Here is a 26,492-nt window from a genome sequence, read left to right on the forward strand (position 1 = left end):
GATGTTATCAATTCACTAAATATGGACAAACGACGTATTCATATTTGATAACTTAACGATGATTGACATTTGATTGACTAGTTGTAATCAATGCACACTAAGTAAAGCTGTTATTTTGCTTAGACTTAGAGATTTTGACGGTTGGGAGCATTATTTGAAAAAATCTCATAAGGATTTGAAGATCTGCTAACTAAATATGAATCTGAATTGGATTTTAATTTCATTCAATCTTTTTGCAATATCTTTAGGCATGAGAAAAAATGAAGGTTACTTACACATGTTTATTCATGCACATAACCTCATGGAAGAAAATAGATTTAACATAAAGAATTCTCTGAAAGAATACTCTAGTCTGGTTAAAACCATCACGGACAGCACTAATTTCAACACCTTGTACTCGTTTACCAACCCTGAGCAGAAATATGAGAGTGTGGAAAATATGGTTGCAGAATTCGCCGAAAACGTGACATCTGAACCGGCGATCTCTACAAGTGCGTTCCCACAACCGATTAACTCAACAACGTTACCAGAGGTAACCATGACAACTCAATATACTGAAGATACATCCGAAACAACGGGAGGTAATTCAACACAACCTAATATTAAACCTACTGCAGAACCACAACAAGTATCAAAATTATGCCAGATTCAGACATCAGGAGTCATGAACGGTATCAATACACAACAGTTTTGGGCCTTGAAGAGTGAGTAATATTTGTTTAATGTATTTTTTACTGATTATGAAATATCTGAATAATTTTTCATTACTGTTATGTTTTACAATTTTGAAATTAAATTGAAATACGATATGGATATTGCAGTATAATTAAATGCAGACATACCTTTAGAATAGAATTGAAAGTTTTGTCTGGAGTAAAAATGTTTTGAGGCAAAAAAAAAAAAAATATACAAACAACTTTTGCGCCTCTCATCTTGGCGGACTCATTTTTTTTTCTTTTAAAAGATGCGGATTTAATTAAGGGATGCTAAAATTAGTATTTGAATTATTTCTTTTAGGATGTTTGGTTGGTGGTTTTTTTTTTAATTTTTATTATTTGTAAGGCGGTGAGTTATTGTTTTTGTTTTGCTTCTTATTTTTATTATTATTATTTTAACTCTCCTGTCATAATAATGCTTCGAAGTGTCCGCCCTTTTTACTCAAAAGTGGCTTATCCAATTGATAGGAAACTTCACAGGAAGTTAGAACTACTCTATGAAGGATGCAGAATTCCAAATTTTTTATCCAATTGCCGCCATTTTTTTAAATGGCCACCAGACCTAACTTATCCATTTTTTACACCGGAAATTTTATTTATCTCGAAAATTGCTGATCAGAATTTGACAAAACCTGGTATATATATATATTGAGCTAAAAATAAAAATAAAAGTGTGCGTCTTTGGTGGCATTTTCAAAACGGCTGCCAACGCGGTTGAAAATTGGAATTCGTCCGATTTTTATGAAAAATATCTAAGAGTTCCACAAGTTTCGTGGAAACGTAAATTTTAATTTATATTATTATTATTTTAAAATTAATATATTGTTCTATAAATTTTCTGTAACATGGTAAAACGATTATTTCACATTACTTTATTAAATAGCTAAAGGTACACTTTTTCCGTACAAAAGAGTGACTGTAAAACCTTATAAACACTTCATTATATTGTCCCCGGCCTATAATAATTGAATCCATATGATAACATACATTTACAACCGACCTTTTTGGGTTTGGCTTTGACCGTTTTATTCATCTGGATATAAGGGGTAACTCAAACCATTATGGACATTCAGCATTCCAGTTGAAATATCCGGGGATTATATGTGATTACCTTTTTCTGTATTTTCATAACCCGAAGGAATGCGTAAAGAGTCTTCCGTGCCAACAAATATAAACTGGCAGTGTTTTCACTTTCAAAAACTTTCTTTCTTTCACGTTTATTTTTAATTTGACAAATGTTTAGTTGTAAAGTCTCAGATACAGTTTAGCCTAGGTTTCTCTAATATATACCTTACATCCTGTACCGTTAAGTAAGTCCTGTATGTTTTTCTTACTAGATATTTTTATATTTTTTGTTAAATCCCAACGTCTTGCACTTTGACCCATAAATATAACCAGAGAGGAGACCTTTATAAGAAAGGATTCAATAAAAAATCAGACTATTTCATTAAGTTTACCTTTCATAAATACATTTGTTCCAGTGTTGGATGCTGCAGGGAAGCCACCAGCAAGCCTTTTGAATGGTGGATTCGTATGGTTAGGAGATTACCAGGAATGCATCAGTACCAAAGGCTTTTCTAACTTTGAGGGCATTACTTATTCATTTGGTGGAGAATATTGTCTTATTTCTGTTGAAAACTTAATTCCAATTTCTACTATCATTCCACCGGTAATGATGTGTTCTAAACGTTTAATGGAGGGTGTTTTCTATTCATAAAACATGAAATATTTCCAAGATGTTTGTCATTAACCGTCGTCCTGTTTCTTGTCCATTGATATTCAGATATTTCTACTATCATTCCACCGATAATGATTTGTTCTAAACGTTTAATGGAGGGTGTTTTCTTTTCATAAAACATGAAATATTTCCAAAATGTTTGTCATTTACCGTCGTCCTGTTTCTTGTCCATTGATATTCAGATTCAATGATTACTTTGACTAAGAAAGGCATAGTTTAAAGGTGTAAATATTTTTGAAGATGACTGTTTGTAAACAATATCTAATATACAAGTAATTATATTTTGTGTTTATTTCTTGTATTGGTTACAAAGATGACAGCAGATCATTTTAATTGAAGGCTTTGGCTTTTTAAATGGTCTTGTTCTTTTAATCTTAAGGAATGAAATTTAAAACAAAAAGTTTACGGCTAAATTTTGAAGTTTTGTTATTATTTTGCAGCGAACAACAATAAAAATAGGAGTTTGTTTACCAGACAGCTGTTCAGAACAAGATGCAGTCGAAATTGTGGATGCAGGTAATTAGTTTTCTTACGACTAAAACCATCTATCTAGTATACCTGGAACATATCACATTTTTACTGACTTAAACTTGATAACAAAGTTTTTGTTCCTTCTTGCATTTAATATGTAACATCAACATATAGTGTATAATAAGTTTTAAAATTCCGTTTACTTTTTTACAGTATTTTAAAAGGAAATAACTTTTTAGGATAAACAAAAAAAAATCTAGTGATTCAAACATGTCTAAAACCCATCTATTCACTGGCCGTATTTTTACTTGGTTGTTTCCCCTTTCAGATAAAAAACATTCTATAAACTGTGTAAGCACTTGGCGCATTTTAATAGCTATCGTTTGTGATTTGATTTCAATAGGACAAGAATGTATATTCCATTCAAATATACAGATGTGTAAATTCTGAAAGGAATATAAAAATAGTAAATATATAATATACGTTGACCCAAAAATAAACATTGTATGGGATGGTTTACTACAGAATAAATCAGCTCTATCGTTAGCAATGTCTTAATTGAAAATCATTAATACTTAATATGATTTATAATTCCATTTTAGCAATAAAAAATCAAACAAACAATCTCTTCACGGCGTATGAAGCGGTATGTCAAGAGCCAGACAGACCCTATGATAGTAGGGCTATTATTGTTATGTAAGTTTTTATTGGTTGCGAATTTGTTGTCGGTGCCATTTACATAATGACATCATACTAGAGGAATTATGAAGTATAATATTAAGCGACATTTTCTACTTGAAAAGCTAAATTATTATGTTTTAATATGTATCCGTTTAAGTTTTGCAATATGAATTACAACATCAGACTCAAAAAAGATAACAACATATACCATTGTATTTAGTTTTAAACTTTCGGGAGATCTCATTTAAAGAAACAATGGTACTTTTATTTTCAGAATTGTGTTGGCATTTTTTATATCTCTAATGGCTGCTGGCACGGCTTATGATCTGGCACTAATTCAATGGCCAAAATGGCAGAAAAATGTTATACAAAGGTCTCTAGAAAACGATGCAATGGAAGCTGACGAAAAAGTTCCACTGATTACCGGCAAAGCAATAGAGGTTACGTACGAACCTGGTAAGTTGGCCTAGAAACCATTGAAGATACGTTGTAAATGTATGAATATGAGACCAGGATAATGACTAATTAATTCCTAATTGCAGTGTTTCTTCTAAGGAAATATTAAGGCTAACTTAGTTATGAAAAATTGAAGTGTAAGTGTTTGTACGAATCAGGCAAAATCGGAAAAATCGGAAACATGCACGTCAAAATCCCAGCGATCGGACAATGTAATATCACTCAAAGATACTTTCTTTATTTGAAAGGAACATTATTTGATCTCTGCATCACTGGCTTTGCACAGTAATTTTTCAATAGAATCTTAGAAAAACGAGGTTTCTGACAGAGTTACCTGCCCACGAAATGTTCATTTTCAGTACATTTCAATGAAATTGTAATTCAATGAGCCAGCATGATATGGAAAATCTTATCTGTTTTCCTTGATTCTGATGTTCCAAATTTTCAAATTACACTATCAAAATAATGGGTTTTCTCATACTATGTTTCCTCTACTGCCTGATTCTTGCCTGATCCGAAAGAAAGAATATCGTTTAGCTAGATCCTTTAGTCTCAGTTTCCGCTATATAGATGACGTATTATCTTTAAACAATCCTAATTTCGGGGATTTGATACATTGCATCTACCCAAAAGAACTTGAGATAAAGGATACTACAGACACTATGAAGTCAGCCTCATATCTTGACCTTCACTTAGAAATCGATGGTAAAGGAAAACTATTGACCAAACTTTACGACAAACGTGATGACTTTTCATTCAAAATTGTCAACTTTCCTTTCATCTATAGTAACATCCTTTCAGCACCTGCGTATGGAGTGTTCATATCACAACTCATACGTTATGCCAGAGCTTGCCGAAACTACGCAGACTTTTTGTATCGCGCTGGAACTCTAACAAATAGGCTTCTGGAACTGGGTTATATTGCTACAAGATTGAAGTCATTACTACAGAAGTTTTATGGTGGTCATCATGAACTCGTAGATCGTTATGGTGTATCGATCTTCACCATGAAAACTGATTTATTCAACGAGCCATAGTTTTCCTTTCCTCGTTTGCCTACCCCGGACTGGACTTTTTATGAGTAACTTGGCGGGTGTTTCTAGAAAAGCAGAGGACGCTTACCCTACCGGTGCACCTGGTCCATGCTCCCAGTTTTAGTGGAGTCCGAGTTGCTCATTTGCTTTTGTTACTTTGTATGTATGATTTTAGTTACTATATTTTCTTTGTTGTGTATGTCTGTTTTGCATGTCTGGATTTTGTCCCTGGATTACATTCTTTTGATTACCGCTATAACCTTGATTCCCGTTATTACTCTTACAGGGACTGACACTTAATTGTTAGAATATATGAACCGATTTTTCAAATAAACGAGAACCTATCTTAAGCAGACGCCATTTAAAGTCCTTATATAGAAACTTGCCTATTGATAAAATTGATATATATTTTTCAGGACCATTTGGAAAAACACTTTTATCATTTTCTGCCTACACTAATGGTGCCAAACTCTTAAATACAACACAAGCAGGAGGCTCTCTTACTTGTATAAATGGGATCAGATTTATATCGATGTTGTGGGTAATTCTAGGACATACATATATCTTCGCCCTACAAGATGTAGGTATGTTAGTTTTAACATGTCTGTTCTTTATCCCTGGATTACATTCTTTTGATTACCGCTATAACCTTGGTTCCCTTGATTACTCTTTAATGATTCATTTATTACAAAAATAGAATTTTCATGAATATTAACTCAGGGAATTAATATAATCACAACTGACAAAAACACTTAAAGAAAAAAAAAACACAACTAGTATTCTTTCAATCAGAGCGAATATATTTTCAAAACAATTCTTGAATGCTTAATATTTGTGATAAAAAAATATGTTCGACCATTGTACAAATCACTTATTGCATCCATATAACCTTTTCATTATTTCACACAGATAATATTACAACCTTTCTGCCTGAAATGCTTAGCAGAGAAACGTTCCCTGTGGTTGCGAATGCGTTTGTTTCTGTGGACACTTTTTTCGTCTTGAGGTAACCAACCTTCTTTAAAATGCTACCAGATAACCATTTATTGTTAGGTGGCGTAATTCAAATAACAACTTTGTCAGATATGGGGGACTTCAGTTCCTAATAATCCTATGAGTACATTATAATTACAAGCGTCATCATTCCCAGCTATCATTAAAAGGCATAATTTTATCAACATTAAAATTTGTTGTTTAAAAACAATTGTCAAAACTATGCGTGATTCCTCCTTGTAAAACTTTATTAAATCACATTCAACATACATCTTCTAATATCATCAATACAAAAAGACGAATTTTAAGACCGGAAATATTCCTGGTTAAATTCCAAGTTTCAGTTTGTTTTCTTTGTCTGTTTACAGTGGTACTTTGTTGACATTCTTGACTCTGAAAGAAATGAACAAGACTGGTGGACGGGTAAACTGGGGAATGTACTACTTTCATAGATTCTGGAGGTTTGTTTTCTTTATTAAAACAGGCTGGTTATCTATTGCAAACTGCATGGTTTCATTCAAAAGGGGGGGGGGGGTAAAACTTTGTGTTTGATGGCGTTTTATGTTTGATATTTGAAAGGACTAAAATTGTCTTTGTTCTTATCTAAAAAAGAGACATTATACGTAGATTTAGTATACTTTATGTGGAATGATCAATTTCAGGAGCAACACTTTTTTCTTTCCGTATTTTTCAGAGAGCATAGGTAAAATTATATAACTTTTACTATATTGTTATCTCAATTTATTGTTTAATTTCTGTCTTTTAATACCTTTCCTTGTATTGGAAACATACTTAGTATAAATAATGAGCGAATCTCGAGGTTGTATTGTGGTCATTGATTGGGAGTACAACATCAACGTTAGAATATGCTTTTAATTGTTCATTTGTCAGGCTGACTCCTCCTTACATGTTGATCATGATGGTACATATAGCTTTGTTCCCATATGCCGGAAGTGGCCCAGTATGGAAGAGAGATGGTGTAGAGTATAACTACTGTAGGAATGGATGGTTTTATAATCTTCTCTATGTCAATAACTTTGTGGAAGATGAAGATAAAATGGTAATTTATAACAAGGTCTTTTTTTGTACTTGTAGAATTGTTTCAACGAGTTAAGTTTTTTTTCTTTCTATCTATCTTTTGCCCTCTGATACTAACTTTTTCATGAACCTTTACACAATTTGAATTAACCTGTTTTCTAACATTCCTTAGAAGATATTGATTTTCTAGGTTATGTCTGTGAAGGCAGACTTTGTATTTTTTTTTAAATTGTATAATATGGGTTGAAAATTACTTTTTGGCATCATTATTCCTAGATGTGAATGGTAAACAACAAAAATCGGAAAAGCTTAAAAAAAAACTAATTACAATTATTAAACAAAAATGTATGACAGTTTGTGCAAATACTTGAAAAAAAATATTATCTATTCAGTTTAGTTTTAAAATGCCAAATGGAAATCACACCGTGCCATTTGCTGTATTAAATTACCATAATATCGAAGCCTTTTTGATACACTTTATCTTTTGGGAACAATGAAAATAAATCAACTAAGACGGATTTGAAATGTGAACAAATTATGAGGACAAAACGCGTCTCAGTATGAATATACAAATTTCCAGATGAATCTTTTATTGTATTTTAGTGTTTTGCCCACTCCTGGTACTTGGCAAATGATATGCAGTTCTTCGTTCTAAGTCCGTTGATCATCGTTCCTTTATATTTGTAAGTTCTCAACAGAAGATTATAATTCTTTACGGGAAATGTTTGGTAATTAATCATTTGATCAATAATTTTAAAGAGGTATCATACAAATTAATGCTAAAACATTAATAAAAAAATCAATTTCAAAATATTACAGTCTAGCTTCTTTAATGAAAAATCATGCTTTACATTAACCGTTTCTTTTAAATCCTTTATAGCCAATAATTATGATTTCAAACAATTGATAATATTTCCAAGATTGATACTTCAATTTATTTTCTAAAAATATAATGATAATGATAGTCAAGTTTACAAAACGAAATTTCGAAGCCAACAAAACCCCGCAAACTTAAACAAAATACTTTAGAAATACTTGATTCTCAAAGTCCTCTTGTAGTCCACTCTTCCTTATACCATTTCGGCATGCCAGCATGACATAACGAAACTTATTTCAGCATGCCAATAATAGGATATATGGCTATTCTAGCCTTTTTGACTGGAACTTGGATAGCAACAGGAGTAATGGCAACCAAATGGAATGTTCCGATGTCGCTATTTGATGGGTGAGTCATATTATGAATTACAATATTAATTCAAACAGTTGTAAGAATTAACCATGCTTTGAATATTCTGAAAATGGAAAAACCTATAAAACTTTCTTTTCATAATATTAATTTTGGGTTATATAATGGTGAAATGAGACATCCAATAAGCTTAAGATTACTTTTAATCTTTTTGTATGACATAACAGTAGTTCTTTTATTTTGTTTTTGATCAATTCGATGTTAAAGACATCAATCGATAACTCTAAAGTATTGTATGCATGCAAAACTATTTCATTCTCTATGAAGCATGACGACATAACTAGCCATAAAAAAGAATCCTCGAACTGAATGCACATACAAATCACCCACGTCTCTAACAGGTGACCAATGGCAGCTATCTGCATCTGATATCTTTTGACTGAAATCAGGGATTGTATATCTGTTAGGACGAAAACAAATAAAAGAATTAGTTATAAACATCAAAATGTTTCCATAGTAAAAATGCATGCATTTGGTTCACCCTTAGTGTAGGCACATGGCTGAAAATCTTTTTACAATGAGATACTTTAATTTCTAGTTTATTTCCTGTTTTACATCATACGAAATTTATTATTTCATTGTTTTAATGAAATGAAAAATTTAATATTGTACTGTTGAAGTAACGATATGAAAAAAATTGTCAAATATTTATTTCCTGCCATAGTAAAAAAAATGTAATTACTTTGTTGAATTGTGATCTGACAGTTATATATCAGATGATATAATGATAGTTAATGTTTTTTGCTGATGTAGTGGTGATATGACACACTGGCCAAAGATGTATTTCCGGTCATATTATAGAATGGGTCCATACCTAGTGGGAATACTTACTGGGTATATACTCTACAAAACTAATCTCAAGTTAAAGATAAATAAGGTAGGTTTAGACAACAACTATCAAAGACACAACAAACCAATAATTCTATAAGCATTAGGATAGGTCCTGAGAAACTAGTCAAATGTTAAGTGTCAGTCCCTGTAAGAATCAGGCAGTAAGTAGAACATGGCCATAAAAAACATAATTTTGATAATGTAATAATTTGACTATTGGCATATTAGCACCATCAGAATCAAGGAAAACAGACAAGATTTTCCATATCATGCTGGACCATTGAGTTACAATGTCATTAAAATGCACTGAAACTGAACATTTCAAGGGCAGATAGCTCTATCAAAAATCTCATTTTTCTCAGATTCTATTGAGGAATTTTATTAGCAAAGCCAGTGATGCAGAGATTAAAGAAATGTCTTTTCAAATAGAGAAAGTATCCTTGAGTGATATTATATTGTCAGATCGGCGGAGTTTTGACATGCATGTTTCTGATTTTTCCCATTTTGCGTGATTCTTACAAACGCTTATACTTAATTATGGCATTGGCCCGTTAAAAGTTTTAATCAATGAATCAAAAAGGTTGCAGACCCGTGTCACATTCTATTGTTGTTTTAGTGAACAGACGTTTGACGGCAATGTGGTTTTTATCCAATAATGAAAAACGTATTGTTCAATGCAGCTATGTAAATGTATTGTCTCGTCTTCACTTTGACCGTTTCCCTGTATGTTCTCAATGACATCGAATTTTAATATAATTTATTAACCAACTTACTACAATATGTATAGAAACGCCCATCCTTTATGAACCGAAAATTTTGACAACTGGTCATTACTAACCGGAAATTCCTACATCCGGTCATTACGAAATCACAGCCATGCATGACAAATTTCAAAACAGGGCATCAACACGTGGTCATTATGAACAAAATCAAAATGGCATACATTTCTTAAAATAAGTGACAACTTTAATTAAGAGTGAACTAATAATTCAATCTATTAGACTTATTAGAATATTAAATTAATCTTCAAAGTAAATTTTTTTTCTCTTTTTACTCACCTACCTAATGCGCTCCTCTGTCAAAACGACATTTGCAAATAGCTTGATTCCAGACCAAAATGCACTTAAAAACACGGTTTTTACGTTTAAAAAAATGCCAAATTATTTGTTTGTATTTTTTTTTAAATTTCCCGGGTCACATACTAGGACGGTATCAATAAACCTAATAACAATGACGGAAACAACCCAAATACTCCGTAAATTATGGATGACTGAAAAATCAGTTTTTGTCGGGTATCGGGCGACTGGTCACGTGATTGATTAGATCATGAATATTCATTTTTGGTGATCGCAATTTCTCCATATAAATTATTAGATATGTTTAATCTTGTACTTGTCTATAAATTTACGATTTTTTGGGGGGATTATTGGAAAAGACAACAAAACTTCATGATTTATTTTCATAAATATTTGATTCATCGAAATAATTAATGTGAAACCATATGTATTGATAATAGATTCTGACTATGTCCTGAAATAAAGTTGGTTAATAAAAGTATCAATGCATGGCATTTTCCATATTGGCCCTGTAACATGCCTGAGGTATTAATAATGGCATCGGGCATGTTACAGGGCCAATATGGAAAAGGCCATACATTAATACTATAATACTTATTTATTAAAAGTCTGAATTGAATATTGATAACCCGTCATGAATAAAACAAATTGGAATAAGAAAAATGCACATAACACAGAAAAGTTGATGCAAAGTAACATTACTTTGTATGTACATGAGGAAAACATCAATTACTAAAGCACTATACATTTTAAGACTTTATGACTTGATGTAAAAAATTATGTTCCATGCACATCTAAGTTTGAAAAAAGTCCAATGAAGAACCTGCTTTAATAAAGCATAGCCGATGAGTCCGACTCAAACGCCTTGATTGATTTCTACCCGTCTCTAATTCCTACATGTATGTCATATTTAGTTTCTTCTATTGTGCTACAGTGTTAATATTTTATAACACAATTATGTATAAGTATATAATCATAGAATACAAACTAGTACAGTAAAAATAGTGATTTTACAAGTACAAGTACATTTAACGATGTGCTCAAGTTTTATGTTTTATTTCTCATTCAGTACCTGAATCTACTCGGTTGGTTGGTGGCAGCTACAGTGGGGTGCGCTGTTTTGTATGGTGTTTATGACGATTTAAACGGTAATCAACCGTCACGTGATGTAGCTTCGTTTTATATCACAGTTCACAGAACATTATGGGGAGCTGCAGTGGCTTGGGTTATCTTCTCGTGTGTACATGGATATGGAGGTACTATTTTTATAAGTTATGACTAGTTTCTGATAATGAAATAGCATCCGGGAATTTAACACAAATTATGCAGTTATACCAAATAAAGTAAAATGTTGTCATAGCTTAACAGTGTAAAAGAAGAACAAATACGATCTACTTTTATGTTCGATTACACACACTCCTCCTTATTCTATATCCAATCTAATTTGGCAGTGTTGCAAATAGTCACAACTAACAAGTATCCATCATTCATTTAGAGTACAATAGATATCTCTGGATTAAGGCAAAGTAATTTTGTTTTAAACTCGGATGTTCTTGAAATGCTGTAATCGATGTTTTTGTGGCAATCGTACATTTACTAGTATGCGTTGCTTAAAAATAAGTAATAAATTAAATTTATTATGACCTGGATGTCTTTCTTCGTAGGTTATATCAACACTATTTTATCATGGAAAGGGTTTGTACCTCTTAGTAGGCTGACGTACTGTGCCTATCTTGTGCACCCAGTTATCATCTATCATTACATATACACCCGTCGTCGATTGATTCACTTCACCGACACAGAAATTGTAAGTGTACCTACAGAATACGGATTTCAGAATTCAAAAGAGTGTAATCTTTGTTGTGTATGTCTGTTTTCCATGTCTGGTCTTTGTCCCTGGATTACATTCTTTTGATTACCGCTATAACCTTAGTTCCCTTGATTACTCTTTGATTACCGCTATAACCTTAGTTCCCTTGATTACTCTTTGATTACCGCTATAACCTTCGTTCTCTTGATTAATCTTTGCTATGTCTTTTGTAGGTTTATGAGTTCCTTGGACACACAGTTTTATCGTATGCTGCAGCTTTTATAACGTCTATGGCGTTTGAAGCACCAATGATGGGACTTGAAAAGGCCTTGTTTAAAAAGAACAAGAAGAAATGATAATGACTGTTTCACCAATGATTGAAAAAATGAAGTTTGAGTCATAACACATTACACATTGCAGTTATATGTCAACATGGCATGATGTCTTGTTTTGATGAAATCAGACAGCGGATATGTAGGTATATGAGTAATTCATATACCGGTGAATTAGAATGTAATGCATTATAATACAGAACGAAATAAAACTTGACAGCAGTAAAGTGTTTATTTATTCGAAAGAATTGTTTCTAAAACCTCCGTTTACAAATCTTAAATCAAAAATGTTCATTCATATATTATAAATTCATTCACTTCATTAGTTCTTACTTAAACTACGTAAACGCTGATATTCTCGAAGCCTGAAAGAAAGAAAATCAAATCACCTTTGTTAAAAATTCTAAAATAGAAGGATTATAATGTTGACTTTAATTGTTATGCTGTTTTATTTTAACTATGTAATTCAAACATTGTTTTTATCATCCTAGTTATGCGTGGGCTAGAATAGACCCCTGCTCTTTTGAGTGATATATGCAAACATGTTTTAATCTTTATGTGTATTTATTTAGTCATCTACACATGTAACATAATTGACATTATCATGTGTTTGTTTTTAAAATTTACAAACGTATATGCCAGGATTGTCTCCCTTTTTCCACAAATGTACGTCACGTACTTTTTTGCTTAATATTCAGCAGTAAAATTAAGGGTAGAATAAATAAATCCAGAAAAAAATAAACTTAAAAAATTAAAGTAACCATTAACAGTATTTCTCAAAGTATCTTGACAAGGCAGGTTGTCTCCCTTCTACTATGATGAAGAATTACAATGTATCAACGACCTTTCCTTACCTTAAAGCATTGACCTTAATAAATCCACTGGCATCAGTCGGTTCATAATCCCCCTGAACATCCATGCTGAAATCATGTAAACATTACAATATCAATGAGCCCAAAAACCTACCAAAAGAGCTGTTTGGAATAATAAACTCCCAGTATCTATGCATACATTGATATCGATAATACATGAACAATTCTTCGTCGTTAAAAACATAATAAACCACGATGACTCCTCGTTTGAATTGTATCGGCAATTTTACTTTGGTCAACTAGCCACTGCGTGTAATAAATTAATCTACTGAATCTAATGCATTTGCTTTAATGAAGCGTTGAATTCTTGTTTTCTATGAAAAATGTTTTCAATTTATAAGCCAATTTTGATATGGTGCGTAATGTTCTTTCCTCTTGTTGTGCTTTTAAGTTCCTTTGTGTCGTGTAGTCTGTGTTTTGTTGACGCCAGCATTGTTTTGTCTCTAATTTTCTACTTGGATGTATCTATAGTACTGATCTTTTATCCATGTAAGACTTGTTTTCAACTGGACTGAGAGCTCATTCATGTTCCTTTGCTTTTCTAATACTGTAAATTTAGAAATTATTGCTTGCATTAAGTATTACGATTGTATCATCTTTTTATTATTATTTTTTTTGATTGTGGAAAATTAACACATTAGTTGTGTTTAAAATTTCATAATGCTAGTTTCAATTATTGCAATTTTAATTCACCCGCATTTTCGCAATAATATCAGCTTTGCAATTATTACTGAATTTTCGGTATACTATCACTATAAACCAATTAATAATACTAACCTGACAAGTTCTTCATTATATAATGATGTAGGAGAAGACCTCCCGATGACATATACTCCTCCCTTGTAAATCTTTAATGTAACTGTTCCCGTCACGCCTTCTTGGCTCTTCAGTATACAGGCGCGGGTGAACTCACATTCAGGACTAAACCAGAACCCTTCAAAGTTGAAAACGAAAAAAAAAAATTTTCCCTTTCAATTTATCATCTAAGAACTTGTGTGCATATTATACTAGTAGTTAACTTTATGGACTTGTCTCTTGAACCGCAATATAATTCCAGTACATAGTATCAAAAACGTTTGCCTTTTCACGTGATCAATTTATTTTTTTGTCAAAAATAGCCTTCATAGAAATTATTGTATATGTACAAGTAAAATTAGGTTTTCGTCTCCAAAAACGCCTATTTGAAATGAAGTTGCACGCGTCATCATGTTAAGTTTACCCACACTTTGGATGTTGACTTCGGACGCAACAAAAATCGTCTACAAGTTTAATATGCTAAAATGTATACTTCACCTGTACAAATCAACATATATTTGTACTACATTTGAAATCAATTCGTCTTTTAGCATAAGAGATTTTTGTGACGGAAGTAGTCTTTATCTTTTCATGTAATAAAAAATATTTTGTAATATATAAAATCACAAGAACTCTTAGATTGAATATTTGGCATCACATGAAAAAGTTATTTAACTTTGTACTAAATTTTGAATGCACTATGAACCAGGTTCGTGAATCTTTTTTTTTTTACCTTTGTATACTTGTTCAGAGAATTTGACATCCAATTCCCTTTTAATTCTTCTCACTTCCTAAAACAGAACAAAACCTACTTGATATCAAAATTGATAAAGATTTATAAATATTATTCAGTGATTCTTATTAACCGACTTTTATTATATATTTTTTGGGGAGAGGTGAACGCCCGGGGATGGTTTTTCTAGATTATATTGACGATTAACTTAATTTGATATCAATTTTATACCATGTAGTTACATTGTAATTGTGCACGGTTTTGTCAACAAAGGATGCATTTATTTAAAATCACAAGTGGTTCTTATACAAGCACTATTTACGCTAATCTAAAGGACGTTTTGTACGGCATGATTATACTAACTGGAAAATTTTATCACATGGACAGTGTATCACCTTAGATTTTTTCTGGATGATACTATTGAACAATAAAAAAACATATCGCGACTTTTCACCAGAACCGGTGCTATGATTAATAATATAAAAGGCTTTAAGCTACTATTAAATAGCTAGATATATTCCCAATGGTACTGTATGACTTCCATTTTATAATATCAAAACATGGGTTCATATATGTGGATATTAAGTAATTAAGAACAAGATATCCTGAAAAAGATCTCGTATAACAAATATCCTTTTCATGAGCACTTGTCGTTACAACACAAAGTTATTCTTTTTTTAATTTTTTTTTTCATTTCATACGATTAGATAACTAATTAAGAAGTTTATCATGAATATCTATCCTGAATAACTATACAGCGTTCTGAAGGGTCTGAAAATTCCCAACGATGTAAGAACTAACAATTTTTGGTTTGTTCCCTCAGCGGCACTCGAACTCCTACCTCTGTGACATCTACGGCAACACCCACTGCACAAAGTCCAGCGCGTTAAACCTTGGGCCAAATACCTTAGATATACTTTGTTCTTCGCTTTATTTTTTAAATTGATATCAATTTTCTTTACTTTTATTTCAAAACCGAAACTTACCCTATCCATTGTGAAGACTTCGATATCTATATGTGCTGACAATAATATTGTTCCTCCCGGTGTCTCATAAACTCCTAAAATGGTTTCATTGTCTAAAATTTCATTTCTATAAGGCTAGAGTCATTTGCTATTATTAACACAACTTGCATTCCCTTGTTTTTTATTGAGAGAGTTAAAGACATAAATTATTACCTCCTATTTTTTTAATATAATATGAAACAATTTCAAGGAGTTATCGAGGGAATCGAAATTCTAGCGAAAATTAAAATATCGACTGAAACAACAAAGAACATAAAAAAAAACACAAATAAAACGTACGAAGAAACAAAATTAAACGAGCATCCCGGGCTCCACTGAACATTGGGTACATTGACCATGTATACCGGTAGAGTGAGGGTCCTCTGCTTTTTCAGGAAGCACCCTCCAAGTTGCTCATAAAATGAAAAGTCCGGGGTTAACGAAAGAGAAAAGGAAAACTATGACACGGTGAAAAATCGAAATAAAATATTGATAAAAGAGTATGATTAATAACATATCTACGTACAAGTATGGTGCCAGGCCGGTAATTGGTCAATTTTAATTAAATGACTAAGCTTAATATCTCAGTATTTGCAAGAGTAATTGGGGTGATGTCATTTTATACAAACCTCTGGATTTCATTCCTATAAATCTATTCTCAACAATATCGATCCGTCCCACTCCATGGCGACCCCTGTGTGCGAAACATTTACATGAAATCAAACATGAAATTAAATTACCTTGTCGAAGAATAGATCTTAGGAGCATCATTATAAATACAAATGGCTAGCACCAATATAATCTTTCTGGCAAAAACATAATTACAATAAAAGATGGAACATAATCCTGCTCATTTACTTAAAGGGTTTGTTGGTATTTTCTTTCAGATAATTTCTTGGTCAAGTCTATGTCACCAGATCATGAATATCATGTTCCTCTTTATAATCATGGTATCCATGACTTAACATTCGGGGTTAAGTTTAAAAAGTCAAATTATTCCTGTTTACTCCTTAACCGCATTTCTGGGTCTGACAAAGTCTATAAATAGTGTAAATATAGAAATAAAATAGACTTCAAACATTATTTTACAACGAAACATACATGTTCTTTTTTTTTTAAATACACTCTGTCAAGTAAGTGGACGTGATTTTATGCACATCATAAGGAACGTAAACATTTGATTGCACTTTCACGGTTACCAAGACCGAGTTTTAGAAAATTGAATTGTTGTAAATAACATACGTTTTATAAAATAAGAGGTGTATGTAAAGCAGTACATAATTTAAACAGTATTAGTTAAATACGTATGCGTTGTAGATTGAAGGTGCCCTAAGCAACTTGACAATATAAAGTAGCAAAATATGGATAAGATGTAGAAGCATGCTGACAGATGATTTCACTGAGATGTACTCTCATTTCTAGAATTTTTTTATTTGTTTGTTCGTTTGTTTGTTTTTTTGTTTTTTGTTTTGTTTTTTCGTTTTTTTGTTTTGTTTTGTTTTGTTTTTTTTTTTTTTTTGTTTTTTTTTTTTTTACATAAATTCCACCCGCACGAATTTTGGACAAAACTCAAAGTAAAGAAGTATCAAATATGTAGCTTCATTCAAATTTTCATTACAGGTGAGCGTTAATTTGCTGACTACATATATACACAAGCAAAATTAATTTTACATGATATTCACACGAATTTCACATGATTTTCACCTGATTTGAGCAAATTAACTTTGTGATAGTGTTCACGTGAATTCAGGTGAATCGAGCCGTCACATGAAAATCCTGTTAAATGAATTTCACGTATAAATCACGTTAATTTCATGTTAAGTTCACATGAATTTCACGTGAAGCTCGATTAACATGAACTTCACGTGAAAAAAAATTGCCTGTGTACCCTTTTTCGTTTAGGGAAAACTGGTCATATAATTCTATACACCTATGTTCGGTATGGTCAGTGATAAAATGACCTATTGGTTAAGCGAGTATTTGATTATATAACTATTTGATTACGGTGAAGTGAACATGTGATTACATACCCTATTTTGTTAAGGTAAGTGAAAATCTGTAGAGGGTCTGTCATTATTACTGATGTCTTCTGGTTTGTCACTTTTACTGGTATACCTGTTGAAAAGCATTAATGCGTTTGTGTGACTATTGACACATTATACATGTATATGTATATATCAAACCACAACAGTTGCATGTAGCATTTTTATTACATAATTTCAATGTAAACTTCCGTGTTTCAATAACCTAAGTAGAAATGCCAATAACCTAGGAACAGATACAAGCAATATTTTTGACTTTCTAGTAATCATAAAAGCGACAATATAATATTCCAAGTGTCAGTTTTTAGATTGGATTGTAACAATCCGCTATTACGTTTAGAATTAGCCGAACGTTATCCAACTCTATTAAGTATAATATATAAAATACACCCTTTGTACTCGTCAGTAAGTATCTAAAACTTGATTCAATCAGCACAGAAAATCAGTTCCAGGTGACAAATTATCACATTCTGTAGCTACTTGTAGAAATATGTGAAACAATCTTCAGATTGTTATTACTAGACTCAAATGGCAAATCAAAATATGGTTGAAAATGAGAAAAAAAAAGGTTATTTAAACACAGGAAGTTACATTACATGCATATGTGTAAATGTATTATATCAACAGTATTAACCCGAATAATCCAGTCGTTAGGTTCCACTATATAGATAGGTCACTGCAGATAACTTTATGACAATTAGTGGAATTAAAGCTATATTGAGACACTTAAACATGCGAATCCAACATTTCTTTCCTGTAAAAAGTATATATTTTTCAAAACCTTACATTATGGAGATCCATAAAAAAGATAGATTTTCTTTTCTATTTTGTTATGAAAATCTCTAGCCATGATAACATAATAAAAATATACATCAGTTTTCATAAAAAAAACTTGTGTGCCTTCCAAAAATTACTTGTCAAAAAACAGGTTTTCTAAAATATCAGGCACTTAAAAAATGTCAGAAAAAGTAAGTTGGTATAGTATAATTGTTAAAAAATAACAAATAAAAAGTGTACCTTTTTCTGCTCATTTGTTCATGATTTTAATTCTTAAAGTTCATGCTAAATTTTGCATATTTTAAAAACAATCTGTTGCTGCAGTGAAGAGAATCCAACCCGATGAGGACATGCATTGTTCCCGCATAGCTTAAAGCATCCATTGTACACCTCTTTACATTCGCAAGTATTGCATCTATTTATGTACGATTGCTCTACTACACACAATCAATATTTCCACCAAGTTTCACCTTTTATTCTTAAGTTTTACAAAATCAGACCGGGTCAGTTTTGTGTACGAAACAGTGCACCTAAATCACATTTGTATAGTGCAACCTTAAATTACGTTCACTACGATCACTCCATTAGAAGAGAAACGGGTATGGAGAGGGACTGGATTATTCGGGTTAGGTAAGTGCTGGGTTTATCTTAAAGATCATGTGCAACCCAATTTCAAAACGGTACAAACTAGAAACGATAAACTAAAAGATATTCTTATTGATATATTTTCGCATTGTTTAGTTTCGTCTTGTATTCGTCTAACCTATAATAAAAACAAGAACAGATATGGTGCAGAACAAATTCATCAGCGTATAACCTATGTACAAAATAGTTAATACTTTCAGAGACCATCAAAAGGTCTTCAGTAAGTGTAAATACACTTTAAGGTAAGTTGTAAAAGGTATCGACAACAAAAGTAATAAAATCCACGGTAACAGAACGATAGACCCATGACGCTTCTTCAAAATAAACTAAAAGATAAAATAACGACACAAAGGTACATTAATGACTAACATCCTCACGACTGTGCACAAGCGCATGTCTGCGGTGAGGCTGAAATGGTTTTATAAGGCCATAACCATTCCCTTGCATCTCATCTAAAGTCAAAAATGAAGTGAAACAACAAACAAATTAACTCAATTATGTGAAATACCTCAACATACACCATTTAGATAATATGAGATATCCACCTGAAGAAAACACTCACAGTTGCTGACGAATAGCTCAGAACATATTTAAGAATGACAAAACCGTCAAAAAGACCAGCATTCACAGTTCTTGAAATGGGCCGTTTTTTTAACAAGTTTGTCAAATTACAAAACGTTGCTTTATTTTTCTAATCACAATTGATGCACGAATGCAATGGAAAATATAAATTGTGAATATTCATTCTAAAATTTGAAATTTTTGGAGAGATTTTGATATATATTGGACATGTAACATCTAAATCGACTTTTAGTGCTAAAATGCTCATCAAATTAGTATCATTGCTACATGCAACTGGCAAACACAAAAATAAAGTAGACACATTCAAGTAACGTCAGTGTTGAGTGACCCAAATGTGGACAGTGTACTATTTTCAGTCACAAATTATACTTGTGGTTGTCAGTGTTGAGTGACCCAAATATGGATAGTGCACTATTTTTAGTCACAAATTAATATACCTGTGGTTGTCAGTGTTGAGTGACCCAAATGTGGACAGTGCACTATTTTAGTCACAAATTATACTTGTGGTTGTCAGTGTTAGGTGACCCAAATGTGGACAATGTACTATTTTTCTTCACAAATTAATACACTTGTGGTTATCAGTGTTGGGTGACCCAAATGTGGACAGTGCACTATTTTAGTCACAAATTACATGTATAATTCTGGTTGTCATTTTTGAGTGATCCAAATGTGGACAGTGTACTAGATGTATTTTTAGTCACAAATTATACTTGTGGTTGTCAGTTCACTATATTGGACTTTCTTTATCTAGACTTTTCTTATGAAAGTTCAATATCTGATCATTTTCCAGAACATATATAGAAATAACGAACCGTCTTGGAAATCTATAACAAGAATGTCTGCATCTTCTGGGGATTTCTGGGGGTCTGTTGTCATTTGGAACATATCCCCGGGAGCCTCTGTGTCTGGGTTTTCCAATATACCAGATTCGTAACTAAAATGGAAGAGACAAATGATTTTTTTATCATGATAATATACCCTTTATCCAATCCCACCCCTCCTTAGTTTTCTAGAATTTTCCCATTCTAGGTTTCCACAGAGAAATTCTAAATGAAGATTAACTTTCCCACACGTGAAATTTACTTTCCAAACTTAAAAATCCTTTCAAGCTTTCTACTAGCCAAAGGAAAACAACTTTCCCACAACAGGAAAGTGAAATCATAGAGCACTGATCCCTGTCCGAAATTACTGGAATCATCAGAATATCTTCACCTTTTTTTCACCTGTGTTTTCATCCTAGTGTCTTTTAGCGTTGCCGGTCGCTCGCTTTGGATCTGTCAAAGCGCTTTTACACGCCTTTGAAACATCAAAAATGAAACATTCAATCCTTATGATCACACATATATGTCTCCTATTTCATTTCTATTTTATTGTTATATGTGTATGAAAAACAAAAATAAAGTGATAAATAAATGTTGTCTACTTAAATATGGGCGTGACTTACATTGTACATCAATATCTGGTAGACTGTTTCATCGGCTCATGAAACACCATTTGTAAAACCGATTACACAATTAGATGAGCGTATTTTAATTATATGCACAGTAAATGTAATTATTGAACTTTTATTGAATACTCAAGACATGTACATGATGACGTCATATGTTCCAAAGAAACTGCTGGGACAATTCCACGCTAAGGTACAGTCTCTGGACAAAAGTTTAAATGAACTGTACATGTACCACTATCACATGAAATTTAAGTCACATGAATAGTGTGTGCAAATTGCATATGAAATTCATGTGGAAGCTTGATTAATATACCTTTCACGTGAATTCTGTCACAAATTATTTCATCACTGCAGAAGACTTTATCTATGTGAATCATATTTCATCGAATTCATTTAAATGTTAAAATCATACTCAGCTCTCATTGAACGTTAAATGCATTCAGAAAACCAACTTTGTAGGGTAATTGGTTTTCGCCTTGTTTTGATTGGAAGTAGGCTGAATGTTCCTATCGATCTTTGAAAAAGTATGATGAACTTGCCTAATATGCATCAGATTGGCATCCATACTCCATGGAGACTTGGGGGTCACCGGAAGTGATATGTTGTGAAGCTAGAATATAGAGGCAATCTATTACATGGAACGCTGACGTAATTTAGTAGGCGATTTCTGAAACAAATATCGATGAACTGGATTTTGAAATAAATTGAATTTGCATTAATAAGGAAAAGGTTATTAGAATCAAATGACTTCAAATTACGTGGGTAGATATAGAGTATATCTCCAGAAAATAAAGGAGGTTTCAAACCAGTAAGACGCCATTATATTTCATTCTTATTATCTTAATATTTTTACAGCTAGATAGAGGCCAAATGTAACTTATGTTATGTTTTGATTACACGTAATCATTTTTTTATTCTCCTTGGGAATGTAGTTGCTTACTCACTCGTGCATACTCGAACAAATCTTTCCGCCCAGGAAATCTAGTATAAAATTCTGGCATTTTCCACGGTGAGATAACCTAAAAATATAGAAATGTTTAAATGTAGTTCCCCTTATTTGTATAGGCAAGCATCCAGAACATGTCTATCAAACTTCCCTTTCAATCAAAACCGAGATTATTGCAATACACAACTCAAACCGGCATTGGTGCATGTCGCACTGTTCAGAATTCTCAGAACTATCCAATTTGACAGGTTATTGGAATACACAAGTTCAAACGGAAAGTGGTTTCGCATTAATGGGAGTTCTCAGAAGTATCTCATTAGACAGGTTATTTTAGTAAATACACAGATCAAATTGGAATCAGGTGTTGCACTGTTTGGGGTTCTCAGAATTACATCTAAATCCTACAAATAGTTGGATTGTTGTAATACACAGGTTGGAAAGACAATTCTTGTAACAGATTAATGTGTTCCACCATTCAGAATAATTAGACACGCCAAGATGCATGTTACCATAAAGAATAATAGTTACAGTCATGCATTTCTGAATACACCTTTTTATATTCTTCAAAAATTGTGTTTTATTGGTTCTGCAAGCAATTTCTTGAGTACTATATAGTCAAAGATACAATCTGCCTTGCTTAAATGAGAATTAATAAGAGATGAGGCTTTTTACCTGTATGGATGGTAGAAGAGCATATGCTGCCAGCTCAAATCTAATTTGGTCATTTCCTTTTCCAGTGGCTCCATGAGAAATGTACTGAGCTCCTTCGTCTTTTGCTACTTTAATCATGGCCCTGAAGTCAGTTTTTATTCATGTTATCATAAACATCATTATTATTATTACATTTTGTTCTATTCTTTAGAATATGTTTTTTGAGTACATATGCGTTTTCTCATATGTGAAACTAATATAGATATTAATATACAAGATTCTGTCATGGTTTATAACAAATGTTCATCAAGTCAATTTATACATAGAAACTTCTTGCTCATCAAAAGACTCAGTAGTTATCTGTGTATACAGCTGAAACTTACATGAAGGTCACAAGTTTAAAATTTCTTCGTAAGTGTACAAGTATCAACAAAACAAAATAGTGGTGCAAAAACATCTCAAAAACTTAAGGAGGTACACCGGAGGTACACCTGGGGTAATGGACACAACTCTTAAAAATCATTGGAACGTTTGTATTCACCATTTTACAACAATCTCATGTAAGCATCAAAGTAACTTGGACTGATTTCATTCTGTTTCAAATGAAAGCTTGAAAGACTTTAGTGAAACTGAATGCGATACAAACATATCGATGATTTAATGAGTTATGTCCCTTACCTTAGGTCTATCTCTTTAATTTAAAAAAAAATATATATATAACTTGATGTTTGATAATTGGTTTTAAGAAGTACTCCAGCTTAGAATCATACAAATTCTGTAATACGTGATACACCCCAAAAATGGCTACACAATGTTTCTGTTGTAAAGTTACTTTAAAGGTCTATATGATGAAATAAATAATTATTCATTTCAATCTATCTGCTCTTAGGAGAAAATTCGCATTGAAAATGCAATGGTTTCTACGGTATTTTAGTGTTATTAACAGAGTAGTCTCCCTTTATATTGAATTATACAGTACATTCTTAGATTATATGATTTTTATCTCCTATGGGTTATATGAAAAACCACATGTTTTCTGCTTACTATGACATTTTAAACAAAATATCAAAAATAAAAATATGTAGGCTTTCCAACCATAAATCATATTTTGCATGATTCTTATGTGGAGTGCTACTTAAATATTATAGCTCACGAACTTTGCAATACATGGTCTGGCTAGTGCTGTCCCCAACATGTAGCGGTCTTCATACAAAACATTAGCCTGAATTCCGGGCCAAATAAAATCTGTAACGAATTCTCGACTGGAGTCAGTAACAATCATCTAAAAGAATATTATTATATTTCAAAGTGTCTAATCACATAAGACATAAAGCAATAATATTTAAACAGGTCTTCAGTGTAATAGTTACTAGCAGCAAATGTCTGATGCATGGTACATGTACAGATGAGACTACATCTAGTTCTAACCTCTCATGAAACTGTCGTAGAACTGTCAAAAGAACAGTTCTATGCCAGATTTAGAACAGTTCTTCAGACAATTTGGCTGAGAAGTAAGAACTAATCTCATCTGTAATTGTAAAAAAAGAACTTTTATGTAAGATTATACCGACAATATACATGTTTGAAATTCTTTAACCATGCATTTGCTATGATCCACGATACCTTGAAAGCCCCGAGTTACCCAGAAATCTTAAGGGTCCCGTTATCCACAATACCTTACGACCCCGCAACGACTAACTGCAATACTTTAAGAACCTTAATTTTTTCGCAATACTTTAAATTACAGACCAATTCAACCAATGCGCATTTGGAACGTGCGGAAAAATAGTCTTACGCAAAAATTACAAAAGTACTCCCTGTTCCTCATAGTGCTGTGAAAAAAGTTCTCATTTTATTTCAAAAATTAAAACTGTTTCGGAAAGGAAAAACATTTTGGTACATTTTATTTTAGTGGTTTCTAGCCTTTAAGAGCCCGGAATTATCTACATTATGCCTTAGTAGCCCTGAGTTATCCACAATACCTTAAGAGCCCCGAGTTTTTTTGCCTTTTCTTTGGCAGCTTCAAAATCCTCATCCTGTCCGACATCTGCCTGAAAATATCAAAACAAGTGTTCTCTTTAAAACATGTCATAAAATTAAGTACAGATTTCTAAATTTTGCTGAATTTGAAGCGGTTAACACGGTCAACTTTTTTGTTAATTTTCTCAGAAATGTTTACATATTGGACTGTAGCAAGCAAAACTGACCCGTCATTGTTTAAACATCGGGCATTTGACTACAGCTCAATGAAGACTTTTATTCCTACACACGCAAATATTATTGGGAAAAATAATAAAAAGAAAAACGGAACTTTTTGCAAGTTAAACCAGACTAAAAGTGACCTTTTTTCTTGCACAATACCAGCTATATATTTGGTATTGTGAACTTCAAAATTTTAAGTGTTAAATCGATAACGCTTCGTATGTTTCTTACAACAACTATATAAAATTGATTTTAAATAAAGACTAATAAGACGTATTTCAATTGCAACTTACGCAGAAACATATGACGTCAAACCCTTGTTCTATCAACCAGACAAGTATACATGACGTATCAAGGCCACCACTGTAGGCTAGAACCACTCGTTTCTTTTCTGTATCCATGTCTAAACGATTAAAAAATACCGAAGCATGCGAATTTTTATTTGCTAAAACCATGTTTAATTGAATGAATATATTGAAATATAATGGATGACTGCTAGTTTATACAGACTTTTAATACTATATTCATTTCACCATCATACATGTAGGTTAGTGGCGGATTCAGGCTAGGAAACCTCCTCTTTTTTGTCGGAACATTTTGTGCACAATTAGGGTAGAACTGAGCAAATAAAAGTCCCTTTTTTCAGTATTCGGTTTTGTAGGTATAGATAGCAGGCAGTAACTCATTGATAGACTTTTAATTGCAGAGGAGGGTTGTTTATAAAGAATATTCATACGTTACTAAGTTTTTGCGCTGAATATAAAAATGTGGGATACAGTAGCCTCGAAAGGTAAAAAGTACCAAACCATATAAATTTCAGACACTGCCTATGGTAGAATTAAGTGATTCATGATTTCGAAAAACCCACCAAACAAATGATGCCTTATATATGTTATTTTTACATAACGGTCGTCGTTTTTTTTTTTTTTTTTTTGTTTTTTTTTTTTTTGTTTTTTTTTTATTTTTGTTTTGTTTTGTTTTGTTTTGTTTTTTTGTATCTTTGTATGTAGTTCTATATTTTGAGAAAATCATTCATTAAACTCCCACAAAAATCTACCAAAGCAAGATAACAACCCTTGCAAAGTGCTAATTTCTTGCACAATTAATATATCTTTTTATCTCGAAAGTGCAACAACCTATCAGAATGACTAAATAAAACTGTTTATGTTAACTATAACTCTTTCTGAAATCAAAATCAAAAAGAATTCAGTAGGTTTTTGAAATGCATGAATCGCCTCTTGCCTGACTTTTATAAGACTGTTACGGTAACTTTTAAATATGTCCGTACACCATTTTCGCGTGGTTGTCGAACTTTTTCGCCTAAAAGACATAAATTGAAAGAAAGGTTGTCATTGAAAATAATATAAAAAC

At 32.2% G+C, this 26,492-nt stretch overlaps 2 protein-coding genes across 8 annotated transcripts in view; one reads left to right on the forward strand and one right to left on the reverse strand.

The window, feature by feature from the left end:
* Positions 1-12,649, forward strand: LOC148611900 (nose resistant to fluoxetine protein 6-like). The gene is made up of 15 exons (XM_088592892.1): positions 1-704; positions 2,198-2,385; positions 2,895-2,970; positions 3,528-3,621; positions 3,881-4,062; positions 5,513-5,680; positions 6,006-6,102; positions 6,458-6,550; positions 6,981-7,149; positions 7,731-7,810; positions 8,245-8,352; positions 9,127-9,250; positions 11,350-11,536; positions 11,945-12,087; positions 12,324-12,649. Exons 1-15 carry the CDS (start codon positions 197-199, stop codon positions 12,444-12,446), a joined length of 2,340 nt encoding a protein of 779 aa, XP_088449018.1. The 5' UTR covers positions 1-196; the 3' UTR covers positions 12,447-12,649.
* The window catches only part of LOC148611901 (argininosuccinate synthase-like), a 23,199-nt gene continuing 3,026 nt past the window's right edge, over positions 6,320-26,492 (reverse strand). For 2 of the 7 annotated variants that reach the window (XR_015924281.1, XR_015924279.1), the window contains exons 2-19: positions 26,364-26,441; positions 25,415-25,524; positions 24,902-24,970; positions 24,077-24,201; positions 22,941-23,061; positions 22,267-22,341; positions 21,862-21,932; positions 20,685-20,806; positions 17,857-17,941; positions 16,456-16,520; positions 15,809-15,882; positions 14,823-14,880; positions 14,072-14,228; positions 13,277-13,342; positions 12,756-12,787; positions 10,267-12,097; positions 6,882-8,773; positions 6,320-6,482 (exon numbers count right to left, since the gene is read on the reverse strand). Coding sequence is in view for 1 of the 7 variants with exons in the window: in XM_088592893.1 (XP_088449019.1) it covers positions 12,745-12,787; positions 13,277-13,342; positions 14,072-14,228; positions 14,823-14,880; positions 15,809-15,882; positions 16,456-16,520; positions 17,857-17,941; positions 20,685-20,806; positions 21,862-21,932; positions 22,267-22,341; positions 22,941-23,061; positions 24,077-24,201; positions 24,902-24,970; positions 25,415-25,524 (1,241 nt within the window). In the remaining 6 variants the exon portion in view is untranslated. Of the gene's footprint in view, positions 6,483-6,881; positions 8,774-10,262; positions 12,098-12,635; positions 12,788-13,276; positions 13,343-14,071; positions 14,229-14,822; positions 14,881-15,808; positions 15,883-16,455; positions 16,521-17,856; positions 17,942-20,684; positions 20,807-21,861; positions 21,933-22,266; positions 22,342-22,940; positions 23,062-24,076; positions 24,202-24,901; positions 24,971-25,414; positions 25,525-26,363; positions 26,442-26,492 lie in introns of those variants that run through there. The other 5 variants (XR_015924277.1, XR_015924280.1, XR_015924282.1 and 2 more) reach the window with 4 other exon arrangements.

This window comes from Perna viridis, chromosome 7 (genome assembly GCF_037379345.1).
Source record: "Perna viridis isolate PV_CMFRI_1.1 ecotype Kerala chromosome 7, ASM3737934v1, whole genome shotgun sequence".
Taxonomy (NCBI): Eukaryota; Metazoa; Mollusca; class Bivalvia; order Mytilida; family Mytilidae; genus Perna; species Perna viridis.